The sequence below is a fragment of the Notechis scutatus genome, chromosome 2 (genome assembly GCF_049901735.1).
Source record: "Notechis scutatus isolate UNSWTSFEM ecotype Mainland chromosome 2, rNotScu1.2, whole genome shotgun sequence".
Taxonomy (NCBI): Eukaryota; Metazoa; Chordata; class Lepidosauria; order Squamata; family Elapidae; genus Notechis; species Notechis scutatus.
In genome coordinates, this window is record NC_142010.1 from 114,087,953 (window position 1) to 114,103,906 (window position 15,954).

The window sequence follows — 15,954 nt, forward strand, 5'->3', positions numbered from 1 at the left end:
TTTGTCTTTTTTATCTTTTTCTTACATTCTTTTCCATTTTTTCTTTTGTATTTATTATATTTATACATTAACAAAATGTATATAAAATTACATTAAAAGGAAAAATGTGCATATGATTGCAAATTGCATTAGTACGAATATTATAAGCAGAAAAACATATATTCCATTTACAAGCCAAGCGTGAGTAAATGTAGATTTAAAAAAAAACAACAGTAATGGGACCCGAAGGAGCCTTAAGTAAAGCAGCCGAGGCCTCCCTCGCATAGACACTCCTCCCGCTTCCTCTTGTGGCGCTCAGCCAGACAAGGCAAAACCAGCCCGCGGGTGCCGCTGGCTGCCGCCCTTTCAGGTCAAAGACGGAAAGGCCGGGACGATGTGCGCGTCTCCGTAGAAGGTGGCCGAGAAGAGCCGGGATCGGGGAAAGGCCCGCGGCATCTAGGAAGGGCCAACTCTCCACGAGCGGGCACGGACGAGCTCGGTTCACGCAGCCCCTCCACCCCGGGAAATCGTGGCCTATGCAAAGCAAGACCTCAGGTTTTCCCGGTAGCGGCAAAGGCGGGCGCCGCCCGGGCAAAGCCATTCCCGCCCACTTTCCCTCGTGAAGCGAACATCCGCCCACCCGTGACGAAAGGAAGGCCGTGGTGGCATCAGGGACTCCGGGCGAGTCCGCAGACAAGCGGCTGGGGAAAAGGAGAGAGGGGTCGCTGAGCGGCTCAACCCCGGCACGATTATGGAGTCTTTCTGCGGCTCTACCTTTTGGGTAAGGGGAATCTCTCCAAACAAGCGCCCTTCCCCGTCCCGGGTATTATAGACGGCCGGGCGCGCCTTGGAGACGAGCGCGTGCTTGAAATGCGGGTTCCCCGGTGAGAGGAAGGGAGTTTCCGGAATGCCCCAACGAGGGAAGCGCGGCTCCTTCGAGGGGAAGGAATTGCAAAACAGGCGGGTCGCGTCTCTCAGCCCGAGCCGGGTGGCAGCCCTCGGCCGTTCGAATCGAGTTTAAAGGGAGGAATGGGGTGGAAAGATGTCCGGGTTTCAAACGCCCGCTAAACTCTCCTTTAGCCAGGCTTTGGGTGACCTGGAGTTTGGTTGTTTGGGGGATGGAGAAAAGAAGCGTGTAACTCGGAGGTTAGCAACCCGGTCTGCCCCAGGTCTTGCGTGGTGTTTTGACTGGGTGTTAGATTAGAGTTCTGTCGCGCCTTTCTTCCTTGAGTTCAAGGGATTTCGCCTGGGATCTCTCCCCATTTTAATTTCCTTTCCTGGTTGAAGATGGCCATACCCCTTTTATTTCGCTGGTGGTAGTTTACCTCTTAATTGTTACACCATCCTGGCGCTCATTTCTCCCAATTCCTAGTTATTGGCAGATGGGAACTGAAGTCCGAAACTCTTCTACCAGTATATGGCTACCTCTGAATACATGCCAGGCATGGAGACCTTATGCTGGAGGAAGGTGGACAGGGTTGAGGTGCCTCCAGTGTCACGTTGTAGAGCTGCTTAAAAGTACCGTTTAAGGGACATCTGGAGAATTCTTGTGATGCATTGATTTCAGCCTTTTTTCTTAAACCCCGCTATAAATCCCACTATAATAAGTAGGGATGCGTGGTCAACCCAAAGTCACCCACTAAGTTTCTGTGAGAGGTTGGGTGGCCCTGGTCCTTCTCAAGTATCCTGCACTTCACTATACGGAGGCTAAACGGTGCAGCAAAATAATCTTACTTTCAGCTACCGGTAGAATAAATGAAAAATGAGACATTGTACTGTTAGTGTGTCTTGTATTACGGAAGTGAAATGTGATGGGGAAATAATAAATTCTTGTTCTTTGAAAAATACGTTTCACCACAGGGGTTGCAGTGCATACCCTGGGAAGGATGTTAGAAGGTTAAGAAAACATATCTATCCAAAACTTGTAACTCACAGATATGTATATGCCTCCCTTCCAAACAATGTAACAAAGCGCATGCAAACCTGTTCAGATTCCACAAACATCAAACTGCATTTTAAGATGAATAGAAACATGACTCTTTTATCTGTTGATTGTATTTATAAAGGCAAATGAGGTTACTCCCTAGTGCTGCAAATTAACTATAGGATGCCTGACTAAACAGGTATTTTTACTCTCGTTACTACAATTCAATTTTATTGCGGTGCTGTGTAGAACCAATGCAAGTTTGAACAAGAGACTTGGCATCTGTGCACCGATGATTACAAATGACTCATCGTTATTATTGAAATTTCACTCAGTCGCACATTGGATGGATGGACACAGGTGGTCCTTGGTTTATGACTGTAATGGAGCCTACCCAAGGTATCATAAGTCATAACGGTTGTAAAGCAAGTCACCCACATGACTGACCTGATCTTATGGTCGTTTCTCAGTCACAAAGCAAACACGGTAAACTTAAAGTTAACCTATTGTTCACTATGGGCCAGTTTTCCCCCAAAATTGGAAGTAAATGCTGGTTTTCAGCAAAACCATAATAAAACGCAGTCATGTGAGACTGGGAGTTTGCAATTAACCCTAAATGTCGGCTGGGTGCCAAGTGTCTGACATGCAGTCACATGAACGTGGAGGTGTGTGTGTGTGTGTCAAAACTTCAGAACTGGTTCATTGGTACCCCCAGGGAGGTCCATCATAACTTTCAATGGTCACTAAGCAACTGGCTGTAAGTCAGGGACTACCTGTACATTGTGCCAACCAAAGATGTACTGGTTTGTTTGTGTGTGCACTGTAACAATATATCCTTGAGAGCATTGTCTCTTGACAACAGTACATGCAGTTTTCTAGCCAGTAGTTTTGGAAGAGTTTTCCATAGTTGCCTTTTCAGAGCTGAAGAGGGGAGTAACTGGCCCAAAGTCACCTGACTGGCTTTTGTAAATAAGGCAAGACTGAAACTCGTGTTTGAAACTCGTGGCAATATTAGGGTTGACTCTTTAATAAACAGACAGCTGCATTCCATTACCAGTTGAACTCAATAAAACTGAAATGGGTACATATGCTGAGACTGGTCAAAAGTCTTCCTGGCCTCAGCCTCTACCTTTCTACTAGTGGGAGCCATGGATCAGTTCTATGCCCAGATTATGAGCCTTCATCGGCATTTTATTTCCCAGTCTCATCAGCGGCATTGGTGGGGGTGGGGGGCAGGAGGTTGGCAGCAGGGGTTATGGAGCATCATTGGAGGGGGTGGGATGGTGGGGTAGGGTGGCAGTGACTGAGGGCAGGCAGTGAGGTGGTGATGGGAGGCCGGGTGACAAATGGCAGGATGGAGGCAGAGTGAGTGGCGACAGCAGCAGCATTCTGTAACAGTCCCAGTTTTTCTTGTTGTCCCTTGGGAAAAATTAATTGCCCACCCTCTGGCCTGCACTTTTAGGAGGAGCACAACCCCACATGAACTGACATTGGAAATCTCTCATCACTGGGGGAGAAAAAGACTTCTGCTGCTTCTGCTGCTTTCCTTGCATGAAGCCAAAAGTCTCTCTCCTTCCCTCCCCTCCCCCAGGAACGGAGCTGGAGACGGTACCCTGCGATTCCAAATAAAGAATGATTGATCGGTAGGAAAACGGAGTGGGGAATTTTCCCAGGGTCTCTGGTCCACAGGATTTAAAATTATGAGTTTGGTGGTCCCTGAGGTCCAAAAGGTTGGCAACCCCTGATCTAATACAATCAGATTCAGAGGATGCCTTCTTGAGCAAGGGTCATACCAGTGTGTCCTTCAAAACTCCCCCCTTATCACAGTGTTATTATTTCATTGTATTTGGATCCAGCTGCTTGTCTGCTTATTTGATGAGCTGGAATAAAGCCCACATGTGGCAGAGGTGGACTCACAAGGAATACTATCCACTCCTTAAGCTCCACAGGCTCAGAGACTTCCCACATACTGTAGTATCACCCAATGTCACCCCTGTTACCTATTCAGAGTTAAGTTTCCACCTCTGAGCAAATATGAGTGATTTTATCTGCAAAATGTCCTCCTTAATCATCACAGTGCTCTGCTATAGATTCTTCCAGCCCATCATTCACAACAGTGGGGTGCAGGGTGGGCGTACCACCAGATGGCAATATGTGGTAAATGCAATAAGGGCTTAGGCAGTGTCTGTATTCAGTTATATTCTTTTGGGGGGGGGATCTTTTGCCAATGTGCTATAAATCACTCCATTTCATGCAGCTCTTTAGTATACTAACTTCCAAGATTTGGTAAGCAGGGAAAGCCCACTCAAGACCTAACAACTTTCATGGATGAAAACTAGGTGTTCAATAGAACTTCCCACCAGATCATTAGGAAAATTACACAAATCTCTTTGAAAGCCGGTAGGTATATATTTAGCTGCCTATGGTAGACCATCTTGATAGGTCCATCCTTCCAGCAGAGACTATGGTGCCAGTTAACTCCACAGCCGAGGGGAAGTGATCTACCCATGATGAGGGTTTGATAGAAATCTTTCCTGCTCCCAACAGATCACGTTGGCAGATTATCAGTCATGAGCTCAGCACTATAGGTGTTAAAAGTTGCTATTGGGCTGTACATAAGGATAAGGATCACTTTTTCTCCTATCACAATAAGCCAGAAGCTCTCAAACTTTCTTGATTCATGATACCCTTAGAGCAAGGGTGTCAAACTGACATCACGGCGGTATCTTGATGTATCAGGACTCCCCCCCTTCACTAAATCGGGCATGGGTGTGGTCAGTGTGTCACGCATCCAGCCCGCCAGTTTGACAGCCCTGCCTTAGAACCTTGATAATCTTTTATGGTACCCTAGGCCAAAAGACCACTTCAAACTCAGCTTCACAACAAAAATTTAAAATATTCTGCAGCACTCCTGTGAATTTATTACAGGCCATGGCACACAGTTTGAAAACCGGGGGGGCTAAACTACAGCTTAATTTGGTTGTCACTTTGCATGATATGTGAATTGTCCCAAGGAAGAATTATGGTGTCTAAATCAAAGAGGATAGATTCAAATACGCTGAGCTAAAAAAATGAACAAACCATGATATTAGCATAATGGTGTTATAATCCGAGGCCTGCTGAAGCTCCAGCAGCTTTGGATGCAGCTGCCCAGAGCTGTTCTGAAGGTAGCCACATACCTACCATTATGCTGTTTCCTTTCAGGGCTACACCTGGGAGGAGTAAGCCAAAGAAATTAAAGGCTTGAAATAAGAAAAGGAAACAGCCAAAACTAGTTTACCATTTACTAAACCATATCTTTCAGTCCTTACAAACCACTCTTGTTTTTACTTTATTCACTTGGTACCTTTACTTGTTTGAACTTATGTCTTCTTGATTATTTCATCAAATCCATCCAGTCACAACTTACCCCAAACATGTGTGTGCTATTCCATCAAGCTAGGATTCCTTGCTAGGTTATCTTGCAAACTTTTTTTTCCCAAAGTTTTTTTATTTTTATTTTTTACACATCTCTTCACGTGAGAACGTGATTCCAGATTACAATATTTATACATAGTCATGGTTACACTTTCAACTTTCTTCATTAATATCACCTCAAATTATTATCCATTCGACTAATCTTTAGATAAATTTCCCTTTCATATTTCAATTCATAAATTCAATATCAAAATCATTTCATCCTCACATATATTTTCAAGTCTTTATCCCCTATTCCCATTTTCAGCTTACCACCTATTTTATGTTACCTTATGTATTGTTATCATCTGTAACTTTCTCAAAACCAATATATAATTAGACAGTCAATGAAAGAAAGAACAAGTAAAAGTAAAGTAAGATTAATACATTTAGGATGCACATGGTATATCCCCCCATCTACAACATATCTTATATCTATTCCAGAGATATTCATATAATCATTTCATATTTTTTCTTTGTTTCCAAAATTTACCTATATAATTTTAATAGATTTTCATTCCCCTGCTTTTGATTATAATCTAATTCATTCATTATAAATATTTTACATTCCCACATAATCCCTTCTAGTTCATTATATTTTCTATTTTCTCATATCCTTTGTATAATCAATTTTATTTTCTATTTTATGTATACCACAAATAAAAAAATAAAAACAGAGTTAATATCCCCTTTTACTTCGCTTTGACTAATTTCAACTTATAGCATTTATATAACCCTAATTCACTTTTTAAACATAATTAATACCAGATTTTCACTCAAGTCATCATATTCTCTGTTTTCCTAATATCATTTAAATAGTCATTAGCATATATATATAAAAGGATTAATTAAAAATAGAACCTTCTTAATAAAATCTTAACTCACTCCATCTTCATTTTTCTCATCTATAATTATCTAATAATCTTACGGTAATTCCCAGTAAGTTATAAACTTCAAATCTCCCCAGTCTACATTTCTAATAAATACAAAGATACATTCCCATGTGATGTCCCTCTTTTATGCTATATCTAACCCTTATCTCTAAATCTCTCAGCCTAGTCATTTTTCTTAGTTTTAGCCAGCTTTCCCTTTACTAAGTTTTCCTGGCCTTTCCTCTTTATCCCTCTTTTTTTCCTCTAATATTACATTTATTTCCATCTGCTAGTCCCCCATCTTTCCTCCCCACCTTTCCTTTTTTCTTTTTTGAAATTTCTTCTTGTACAGCTTCTTCTTTTGCTTACTCTTGGGAGCTTTTTCTCTTTTATTTATTATCTCTGTCATCAATGTCTTAGTTAACAAGCAAATCTATGGCTGTGGCAAATAGAAAAATGGATTGGATGGCAACACCTTAATGGATATTAAGTCTTCCTAAGTCTGAGAATTAGATGTAAAGGTTTAGTTTTTGTCTTCTGCTTTGTTTTCACTAGGCATTTATTGATTGATTTATTTTAAAGGAAACAATCCTTTTAGATTTCTGGCCAAATTTGGTGAAATATGTGATTTAGCCATTCATATTTCAGATGCATGTCTTTAATGCGATGTATTTGAATTATGTTCAAACATAACCTGTGTTTGAACACATTATGAAAGATCAACAACATGGCTCTATAAACCCTGCAAGTTTTCCCAGAAGGATGCAGCGCTGGTATGGCAGGAGTCTTTACATTTGGGGGTGGGGGGATGATTCTGCACTCACCTGTATGCATATTTTGCAATTTGTATTAAAATAATATGCATCAGAGCAGTGTTTCTCAACCTCAGCAACTTTAAAATGTGTGGGTTCCAATTCCCAGTGTACTGGCTGAACTTGCTGTGGTTGAGAAATACTGTATTAGAAGCATGTGTAGGTGTAGGGACCTTTGACCGAATAAAGGCAGATGTAGAAGAACTTGATTATCCAGATTTTTCAAGTGAATACTCCAACGTTCATGTTTAGATCCTACAGGCTTCAACCAACCTTTATAGCTGTTTGTGGTCCTGGGACTGGTTCTATTTCTTGATCATTTAAAATTGCGACTTAGAGTGTGGATCTGTGCGGAAGACTTCTCTGCGCATCTCCACTGACTCAAAGTTTGCCATGCCATCTTTCATATAGCTGTGATGTCATATCAGGACAAGTGATAGCTGCAACCATTGCTTCATGAATAAGCATTTCTCTCACGCTATATCCCCCATCCGTCCAGTTTCCCTTCCTTACTCAACTGTTGTAATACTGAATAGAGGATATTACTAGTGCAATCAACAGTTGGTTGCAGGCAATTTTATTATACTGGTATATTTAGATTCTGATGACTCAAAGAAGAAAATAGGCATCTATCTTGTGGTGCCTATTTGGTTTAAGCCAAGGGCTGCATCACTCTTTTGGCCAGTAGTGATTATTTATTGTTTTGTATCAGTTCTATGAAAATACAGTATTGTGTTTGTTTATTTATATAGGCTACTTACATAGCTGAGCACTTGGCATGAAAGTCAACACAGCTAAAACAACAAGCAAGACTACAACAACATAAAATATAATGGGACATAATCTTGCCAGAGGCAAGATTAAACCAAGGACAATTAATCTGGATAGGCTCAGAAGATCACCTAACCCTCTGCCTTGGGGCAAAAATCAGAAGTCCTTAGGAAAGATAGGCAGGATCAGGGCCAACCAGATCTTGGAAAGAATGCAAGTTCACTAGGCAAATACAGCAACACAGAAAACACTCTTTTGAGATTGCTTAAGTGATAGAACTATTTTGCTCTCTTGATGGAAGATGATAATGCTTAAGTGCTGGGACCAGAGCATGGTGACTCTGTCAGATCTTATCAGACATCAGAGATAATGAGAAACAGGTGGTAATTTGCAGGCTGTTCTGCAAATAACCAGGCCATGAAGGACTTTAAAGGTGATATCCAGCAAGGTACAGCTGGGAGCCCTGTGGCAAGTTTATGAAGTCTTAGATGGATGTAATTAGTGGGTGTACCCCTGAGTATCAATACCTTCTATCGGTACGTTCTAGACCAGCTATAACAACTGAATTGTCTTCAAAGGCAGCTCCATGTGGAGTGCATTGCTATAATCCAGATAAGAGATAACCAAGGCATGGGTGGTTGTAAATAAGGCCTCCCAATTCAGGAATGGACTAAATGCAAAGAATGGATTCATGCTTTGAGCAACAGCGGCTACCTGCCCTTCAAGCAGCAGCTGTGAATCTAGGAAGATTCCCCAGTTAGCGCAGGTAGTTCAGCAAACACTTGTTCAGCAATCATTTCAAGTTACAGTGCTGCTGAGGACTTCCAACTGTTCCTTGTAGTTGTGACTGTTGTAGTGTTCCCATAGTCACATGGTCATGGTTCTAGTGCTTGGCAACGGGTTTGCCATTGCAATGTTCGCAGCATCCTGTGGTCATTTATTTGCCACTTGCAACCTTCACTGCCAACTTAAGAGAAACAATATAATAGGGAAGCTAGCAGGAGGCCACAAATGGCAATCACATGACTGCGGGATGCCGTGACCAAGCAGGATTTGCTTAATAGTGGCAACTGGTTATGTCACAACTGCCATTGTATATTGGCACAGTCACGTGACATTGCACTTTACAATATTGTTTAGCAATGGAGTTATTGATCCTAATTACTATCGTTAAGTGAGGAGTACTTATACCAAGATTGCCAGAGGGAGTGTGACTCCATTCAGCACCAGTGATGGGAAATTTCAAAATCCATAGCCAAAAGTCAATCTTGCTAGGATTGACTTTGTTTCTTCCCCATCCAGTCCTCCCTCGGCCTACAGATACTGAGATAGAACCTGCATGATGTACTTGAGCAACTACGGTAGGGACTAAGCCTCAGAAATGTAGAAACAAACTACTGCAACCCAGCTACCAACTAGAGTGATCTAGGAGAGATATTGTTTATTTATTTATTTATTTTATTTATTTGATTTGCCAATTGTTTACAAGATAATAAGTATAAGTGTATACATAGTTGTGAATACATGAAATGGGTACATATAAGAAAAATAAAAGAAGAATAAGAGAAACAATAGGACAGGGACGGTAGGCACGTTGGTGCGCTTATGCACGCCCCTACAGACCTCTTAGGAAAGGGGTGAGGTCAATAGTAGACAGTCTAAGGTTAAAGTTTTGGGGTTTGGGGAAGAAACTACAGAGTCGGGTAGAGTATTCCAGACATTGACCACTCTATTGCTGAAGTCGTATTTCCTGCAATCAAGTTTGGTGCGGTTAACTTTGAGTTTGTATCTATTGTGTGCTCTTGTGTTGTTATGGTTGAAGCTGAAGTATTCATTGACAGGTAGGACATTGCAATGTATGATTTTATATACCATGCTTAAATCAGACCGAAGGCAGGCGTAATTCAAGGTTTTCTAGTTCTAGAATTTCAAGTCTGGTGGCATAAGGTATTCTACAGCAGTAGAGGAGTGGAGAACTCTTCTTGTGAAATATTTCTGGACTTTCTCAATTGTGCTAATATCAGATACGTAATGTGGGTTCCAGACTGATGAACTGTATTCGAGTATTGGTCTAGCAAATGTTTTGTATGCTCTGGTTAGTAGTGTGATATTACCAGAGAAAAAGCTACGTGGATTAGGTTAACAACTCTTAATGCCTTTTTGGCTATGTAGTTGCAGTGGGCTCTAGCACTTAGATCATTAGAGGTGAGTATTCCAAGGTCCTTTACAGAGCTTGGGTCATCAACAAGATCTTGACTATTCAGCTTGTATTTTATTTTCTGATTTTTTTGCCAATATGTAAGACAGAGCATTTATTTGTTGAAATTTGAAGTTGCCATTTGTTTGACCATTCTGATACATAGTCAATATCTTTTTGTAGGGTAGCAGTATTGTCTGTGGTATTGAACAGCTTTACATCATCAGCGAAAAGAACGCAATTGCTCTTAATATGATCACAGAGGTCATTTATGTAGAGTATGAAGAGAGTTGGTCCTAGAACACTGCCTTGGGGGACACCACTATTGACAGGTACTGGATTTGATAGGACGTCCCGATTTTGACCATTTGTTGTCTGTTTGCCAGAATGCCCCATCCAGCACCCCATCTTATATCCAGAGAGAAAATAAATGAACTTGAGTTCAGAATGAACTCTTTAAAGCAGTGATCCCCAACCTTTTTACGCCGCATGCCCGGTATCCCCAACCTTTTTATGGCGCGGCCCAGTACCGGCATTAGCTGGCGCCGCCATCTTTTTGATGAAAAAGTGCTTCCGGTGAGCTTTCTACCGGAAAAGCTCACTGGAAGCACTTTTTCATCAAAAAGATGGTGGCGCCAGCAAGCCAGCGGCCCGGTAGGACTTGTTCCACGGACGGTACCGGTCCGCGGACCGGTGGTTGGGGACCCCTGCTTTAAAGAAAAACATTCACTTCAGTCCTCAAATATCTGCCACATAGATTGAAGATGAAAGTTGTGTTTGTATTGCTGGCAAATTATCCTGGTGGGATAATTGAATGAGTTTTTAGGAACATTGGGAATGACATTTTAGGAACACCAGGAATTTCAGGATCATTGGAGAGGGTGAAGTGAACAGGCTAACCTTGCCATCTATGATTTATCTTCTATTAAAGGGCCAGTTCTTTTTTTAAAAAAATACACCTTCTATAATATTTATTTTAAACAATACAGCTTAAACTCAGCAAGGAAGCTCTGTGAAGAACAGCAGCCTTTCATATTTGTCATCAACACAACTCGAAATGAATTCTGAAAATACTTCTATACACACTGCTCATCCAAAATCTATTGAATTGCCTGGATGTGTCTTTTTATCTTAATGGAGATGTGCACTGCCTCTGGAGTTCTTGCATTCATTATACATTCTCATATTCCATTCTTGCTCAAATTCACAGTATCATATCTGCCTAAAAATAAGATAAAATCAATTTTGGTGAGAAGAATTGCTCATTTGACAGCATAGAAACCAAGATGTTTAGATGTGATAGAACCCTTCTTAAAAACCCAGGCTTGATCATTCAATTCAATTTAATTTATTACAGTCATAGACCAGAGACCAGAACAAATAAAAACACTCAGTAAATATACAATTAAAAATTCTAGTATCAAATAATAAATAACAACTAAAATTTATGATAAAATCCAGTCTGTCAATTATATGTGGTCTAAATATACTAAAATTACAATCCGTAAAATGTGTGGCCTGTTATCAGTTTAACACCAAAAGGGAAAGGCATAAGCAGTGCAAAGGGTTTGCCACATTTGTTACATATAACATAACTATGGTGGATTAGACGCATGTTTCCGATGAATCCCCAGTGCTGCTGTGTATGTAGTTATGGACTGTTCATCCTCAAGCAGCCACTGGAGATAAGCAGTGTTGGAACAGCCAGGATACCTAGCAATTATTGGCGGAATATGTTTTCTCCCAAATCTCTGGGTAAAAGGAACATCGAAGGAGTATGTGACCCACAGTCTCCATCCACCTCTCCTGAGCCACAGGAACAGAGTCTTTCAGTCAGTGGTATCTTTTTATATTTGTCGTACAGGGCGGCTGATGGAAGCGCATGGCACTGTGTGAGCAAAAATGCATTCCGGTGGTAGGCTTGGCAATATTGAGTAAGGGGACCTAGATATCCAGCTGACAGTCTTAGAATCCTTTATTCAGTGTAAATTGTTAGTTGTATCCATTTCTGTCAGTGGCATAGCTACCCATAGTGGAATGTATTTTCAGTAATTAATAATGGGAAAAGGCAATATACTGTATGATAAGTTAAAATTAATGGGGAATTTTCAGCTTCTGCCAGCCTGTAAACATAAAATGTTATTCCTCTTCTGTACCAATTGGGTTTCCTGGGACACATCTTTCTCTCTATCATTTTTAAAATAATTTTAATTTACAATAAAGCTCTCTTAATCAAGACTAAATTGCAATATGTGTGAACTTTGAGAGGAAATGGCTCTGTACGATTCGTGATCATCAGTTTTTGAGACTGCCACCTTAACGAAATGGAGCAGACTCTGTGAAATAAATTGCTCCACTGTGTATATAGAGAGGTGTTTTTCTTTGTCGTTTTATGATTTAGAGACCAAATGTTTTTCCAAGGCTGTTGGGAACGCCTCATCAGGGCGTCTTCCACAAATATGGCCACTGTGCACAATAAATAGGATATTTGATGTTATTACTTAACACTGAGCTTTCTAGATGAAAGTACTTTGAAATATTTGAGTTTGTCACTATATACCAAACAATTACAGGTCATATTGAGGACACTTATATTTTTTTAAAAAAAGTTAAGTACTGACAAATATTTTTAAGTTCCTCTATTTTATACTTTGACCTTTAGTAGACATGCATTCACAGCTGGTCCTTGGGCAGATTTATAGTCACCCATTCCCTTTTCATTATTGTTCATTTCCCTAGCTTTATTTTATCTCGCAATGACTTTTATGGGCAGAGCCAATAAAGGCTTACTACAGCTGCTATGGTTTCTTTCTGGTGCAGAAACTGGAAAGTGAGGTATTCCAAACATGAAAAGCAAAGAATAAAAACTGTATTATTAGACCCAGTTGGAATGAATTTCCTGTATGCTGCTAAAAAAAAAAGTGAATACTTTTTGTCATCCAAAATACCGTGAGGTATTCTGTGACATTTGCAAATGAAGGCAATGAAAATGGCTTTGAATTAGCTGACTTTCTTGTGAGGTTTACTTTGCCCTCAAAATAACTCATACATGGAACTTGCAGGCAGTAGAAAGAGACCATGAGCAAAATTGACAGATTTACTCACTCCTTTATTAAGGTTCTTATTTAGTTGCGGAGCCTTATCAGCTGTATGTCAGCTGCATTTATTTGTATTTTGGTACTACAATAGTGTATTCTGAAGATATGGAAAGGCAGAAAGTAGATTAGATTACAAGGTAGTCCTTGATTTGTAATCAGTTGCTTAGCAACCATTCAAAGTTACAACAGACCCCCCCACACACAAATATGCTTCCAACCCCATTCTGATGGTTGCACAATCACACATACCTGCGGTCCCATTGTGGGAGTTTGGCAACTGGCTCACTTTCACTGAAGTCTGCATTGTTCTGCAGTCACGTGACAACAATGTTCAATGTCTTTTGCCAGTTTCCCAACGTTTACTTCTGGTTTCTGGCAAAAGACACCCAATGGATAAAACAGATTTGCTTAACAACCATCAGGTTTGTTAATGGCTGCCACTTTCGCTTAACAACTGCCACAAAAAAGGTCTTAAAATCAGGCACTGTCATAAGGTGACCCACTTAATGACCAATTCAAGCTCAATAATGTCCTAAGTCGAGGAATGTCTGTATTGGACTTTATTGGACAAATGTGTTTCCTCTGATGAGTTCTTGCATTATGTAAATTTTTTATTAAAAATTTGAAGAACAATAATAAAAATGCAACAAACTATATCAGAAAATGTGGAAAAGAGAGAAATAACATAAAAAGGTAAAAATGCAGTAAGAAACAGAAATAATAGAAAAGAGTAAGAGCAAGTTATAAAGACATAAAGAAGTGGCTTCCGATATTCTTCACAACACTTGTAAGTAAAATTATATTTTAACCTCTCTAATGTTACATTATGACTCTCTTCTTTCTATAATCTGTAATGTCTTTTGTCTAACCATCAGAACCAAAAATCACCAATTCATTGTGTCTTTTTTTTTTTTTTGCTCAAAAAGTCCACAAGGAGTTTCCAATAAATATACTGAACTGAATCAAAGGGGTATCAAACAGAAATTGGTGGGTTTCATGTCCTCTTAAAAATGTATTACAGCAAATCCAAGACTTTGATGATTTGTGTGAAAATTTTGGAGCAGTCAGTATTCCCCAAGATATTTATTAATACTTTTCTACTTGTTTTTCCCCCACAGGATTCAAATCGTACACTGCATACTGAACATCCAGATTTTACGTTGTGTTTCCAGAACACTGTCTTGGCTTGGATCCCATGCATCTATCTTGGGTGCATCTTGCCATTTTACCTCCTTTATCTAAAATACAATAACCGAGGCTACATTGTATTGTCTATACTGAACAGGTTCAAAACGGTAAGATCTTTGCTTCCCCGAGGCACTATATAGACAGTGGCAGATGTGGCAATCTTTTAAACAATTGACTTTCAACGAATAGATAAAGATAAAGTACTGTGCCAAATGAGTTAAAATGAACAGAATTCAATCATATTTTATATTTTGAAGCTTATGATTCAGCACAACAGTGATTGAGCAAATAGATGAACTGGGAAACAGTCTTTGAAATAGAGCTTGGTGTTATAAAACAGTATTTCAAAATGGCTGCTAGGTTTTCACTACTCCTGCCACTGATGAGTCAGACAATAGCTTTCCAACTATATGTCAACTGTTTCTGAAGAATGAAAGACCTTAGAATTCTTTTGCACCCTGCATAATGAATTGGCATCACATGATCATGACTTGCAATTTTATTTCCACATTCTCCATTAATTCTGCTTGTTTGTTGGGAAGCATGCAAATGGTGATCACATGACCATGAGGAGTTGCAATAATCATAAATAGGTGCCAGTTATGGGCAAATGGTGATCACATGACTAAGAGACATTGTAACAGATGTAAATATGAGGATCGGTGGCAAAACTTTTTTTTAAAAAACTTGGTTGTAATTTTCAACAATTCTTAAATGAGGTAGTCCATAAGGTACAGGTTGTCCTCCATTAATGATGGTAATTGGGACCAGAATTTCTGTTGCTAAACAATGCAAAGCACAGTGTCACATGACCACATCACTTAATATCAACCCTCAATCCTGGTTGATGCTACAGTATTAACCAAATCCCACCCAGTCATTATAGGACCTAACGTGATCTACGCATCTCCTAATTTGCTCTCTCCCAGCCCCAAACTTTGGTAAGCTAAGGAACTGCCTCCTCTTCAACTCCTTCCGCTCACCTGTCCCCAGCTGTACTCTTTTAACTATCCTGTACTCTGCTGGCCCTGTCATTTCCAGATGACCTTTACCCTCTTCCTCCTCCCATTGCTGACCAGGTGTGCCTGGCCTGGCCTTTTGCAAGGTGGCTGCTGGCTGCACTAGACCTTCTTCCCACGGCCAACTGGATACTTCTTCAAATCCCATGTATCCTTTTTTCCAAGGCTTTGAAAGGTAGCATACAGAGTAGCCAAAAGAGCAGAAATGGGAGATAGGCAGGTGAGAGAGTTGAAATCTTCCTTAGTCATTAATGCAGGTTGGCTGCCAAATGCCAGAATTTCGATCATGTGACTCTAGGGATGCAGCAGTGGCTGAAATTTTGGGGACTGGGCATACTTACCACTTATTCAGTCCCACCATAACTTCAAACAGTTGTTGAATGAATGGTTGTTAATCAAGGGCTAACTGTATTTTTTTTTTAATCAGGAACAAGTCATTAAAGGTTCCTTTTGATATCCCCTTTTTTAGTTCATATTGTCCATTACCTCAGTGAGAACAGTAATGGCTGGTAATCTCTATGAAATGAAGAACAATGATGAATTTTAAAGAGCTGCACTGTCAAAAACTTCAGTTGATCGTGAAACAAAAGGACAAACTAACAAGTAACTCAGTTGGTAGTCATTTCATGTACACAAGC

At 40.3% G+C, this 15,954-nt stretch overlaps 1 protein-coding gene across 1 annotated transcript in view; it reads left to right on the forward strand.

Annotated features, from left to right (window-relative positions):
* Positions 1-300: 300 nt before the first annotated feature.
* ABCC3 (ATP binding cassette subfamily C member 3) overlaps positions 301-15,954 on the forward strand; it is a 77,632-nt gene continuing 61,978 nt past the window's right edge. The window contains exons 1-2 of the mRNA XM_026667385.2: positions 301-760; positions 14,228-14,404. Coding sequence (XP_026523170.2) covers positions 731-760; positions 14,228-14,404 — 207 coding nt within the window. The 5' untranslated portion in view covers positions 301-730. The remainder of the gene's footprint in view (positions 761-14,227; positions 14,405-15,954) is intronic.